At 58.8% G+C, this 1,826-nt stretch overlaps 1 protein-coding gene across 2 annotated transcripts in view; it reads left to right on the top strand.

Moving 5' to 3' along the window:
• The first annotated feature begins 909 nt into the window (after window positions 1–909).
• CIRBP (cold inducible RNA binding protein) overlaps window positions 910–1,826 on the top strand; it is a 4,589-nt gene continuing 3,672 nt past the window's right edge. For both annotated transcript variants that reach the window (XR_550173.1, XM_008568028.1), the window contains exons 1-4: window positions 910–1,018; window positions 1,122–1,228; window positions 1,310–1,448; window positions 1,542–1,623. Coding sequence is in view for 1 of the 2 variants with exons in the window: in XM_008568028.1 (XP_008566250.1) it covers window positions 916–1,018; window positions 1,122–1,228; window positions 1,310–1,448; window positions 1,542–1,623 (431 nt within the window). In the remaining variant the exon portion in view is untranslated. The remainder of the gene's footprint in view (window positions 1,019–1,121; window positions 1,229–1,309; window positions 1,449–1,541; window positions 1,624–1,826) is intronic.

Genomic DNA, 1,826 nt, shown 5'->3' with positions numbered 1-1,826 from the left:
GGGAGACCGGGCCAAGCCGCGGCCAGAGGATCCCCACCACCGCGGGCCCGAGCCGCCGGCGAGAGTGAAGCTGGCGCAAAATGGCGGCCGCGAGCTCGATGCTGCGCCCAGTGAAATGGCGGGAGCGCCGAGTACCCGGATGCGGTGGCGCAAGGCGTGCGCGGGGCGCATGCGCTCGGCGGGGGCGGGGCCATGTGCCGCGTCCTGCCTCCTTGGCCTGTTTCCGGGCCTACCGCGTCCCCGAGCCTCAGTTTCCTCTTTTTCCCGTTGGAGTTGTACGAGGGGAAGGACGCCCTCGCGAATGCGGGCCTGGCCAGCTCAGTTCTAGTGTTCCCTTGCCCGGTCATACCTTGCGCCCAGAGTTTGGGTCCGAAATGGCACAGTCCCCAGTGCGCGGCTTCCACATGTGTGCTGGCCTTTGTGCCCCGAGCCCTTGGCCTGTGGTCGTCCCCAGCCAGTAAAAGCTTTTGTCCCGCCCCCTTAAGTAGTCCTGGTTTTCAAATATAAAGGTCTCTGCAGAGGTGCTAATTATGAAATGTGTGTCTGGCCCAAAGTGACGCCCTAGCTCCTGGCCCAGTCCCCCAAGAGGGACGCAAGGGAACAGCCTTGCCCTGGCCGAGGCTGGGGACGGGAAGGAGGCACGGGAGGCCCCGCCCTCACTGTGAGGGAGTGGGTGGAACCGGGTCACTTACAAGAAAGACGCCCCCCCCCCTTTCCGGGTCTAGGGTGGTGAATGAGTTTTTTTGAGTTAAGAAATCCCAGGTGTGAGTTTGGGACAGAACGGAATGGAGAAAAAATGATTTTCCAGTAGTTTCTCTAAAGAGCATATGTCATTTGCATAAAACAGTGGAGGGGAGGTGGTGAGAGATGACGCTCCTTCAGGACATCAGTGGTATGTGTTTGCCACAGGCCACCATGGCATCAGATGAAGGCAAGCTTTTCGTTGGAGGGCTGAGTTTTGACACCAATGAGCAGTCGCTGGAGCAGGTTTTCTCAAAATATGGACAGATCTCTGAAGGTGAGGCTGGGGCCAGGCAGGTGGCTAAATGGGGCTGGTTTGTCCTTGTTTCCGTTCATGGGGACAACGGGGTGCTGACCACAGACCTTTCTCCCCTGCACAGTGGTGGTCGTGAAAGACAGGGAGACCCAGCGATCTCGGGGGTTTGGTTTTGTCACCTTTGAGAACATTGATGACGCCAAGGACGCCATGATGGCCATGAATGGGAAGGTGAGGGGGCTGTTTGGGCTGCACGAGTTTGCAGAGGATGGGGAGGAGCAGAGGCTGATCTGTGCCACCTTTGGTCTCCAGTCTGTAGATGGGCGGCAGATCAGAGTTGACCAGGCAGGCAAGTCGTCTGACAACCGATCCCGTGGGTACCGAGGTGGCTCTGCCGGAGGCCGGGGCTTCTTCCGCGGAGGCCGAGGCCGGGGCCGTGGGTTCTCCAGAGGTGAGTGCCAAGAGTAGGGACTGGGACCTTTGAGGGTGCGGTGGAGGTGCTGCTGTCAGTGGCTGGAACTGAGTCCTCCTTGTTTGTCTGCAGGAGGAGGGGACCGAGGCTATGGGGGCAGCCGGTTCGAGTCCAGGAGTGGGGGCTACGGAGGCTCCAGAGACTACTACAGCAGGTGAGGGAGGTGGAGATCCAGTCTGGGCACGAGGGTGGCCGGGCATGGAGGAGAGGTGAGGAGGTGGTGCAGACAAGAGAGTGGGGACTGCCTAGAATAGTTATGGGGTAGGAGAGCTGAGAGGAGCACAGCTGGGGGTGGGTTTTTTTTTTTTTTTTTTTTTTTTAAAAATTTTAAAGATGACCGGTAAGGGGATCTTAACA

This window comes from Galeopterus variegatus, unplaced genomic scaffold (assembly GCF_000696425.1).
Source record: "Galeopterus variegatus unplaced genomic scaffold, G_variegatus-3.0.2 Scaffold367, whole genome shotgun sequence".
Lineage (NCBI taxonomy): Eukaryota > Metazoa > Chordata > Mammalia > Dermoptera > Cynocephalidae > Galeopterus > Galeopterus variegatus.
The sequence above is the reverse complement of the archived record's forward strand: the minus strand, read 5'-3'. Positions and strand labels throughout refer to the sequence as shown.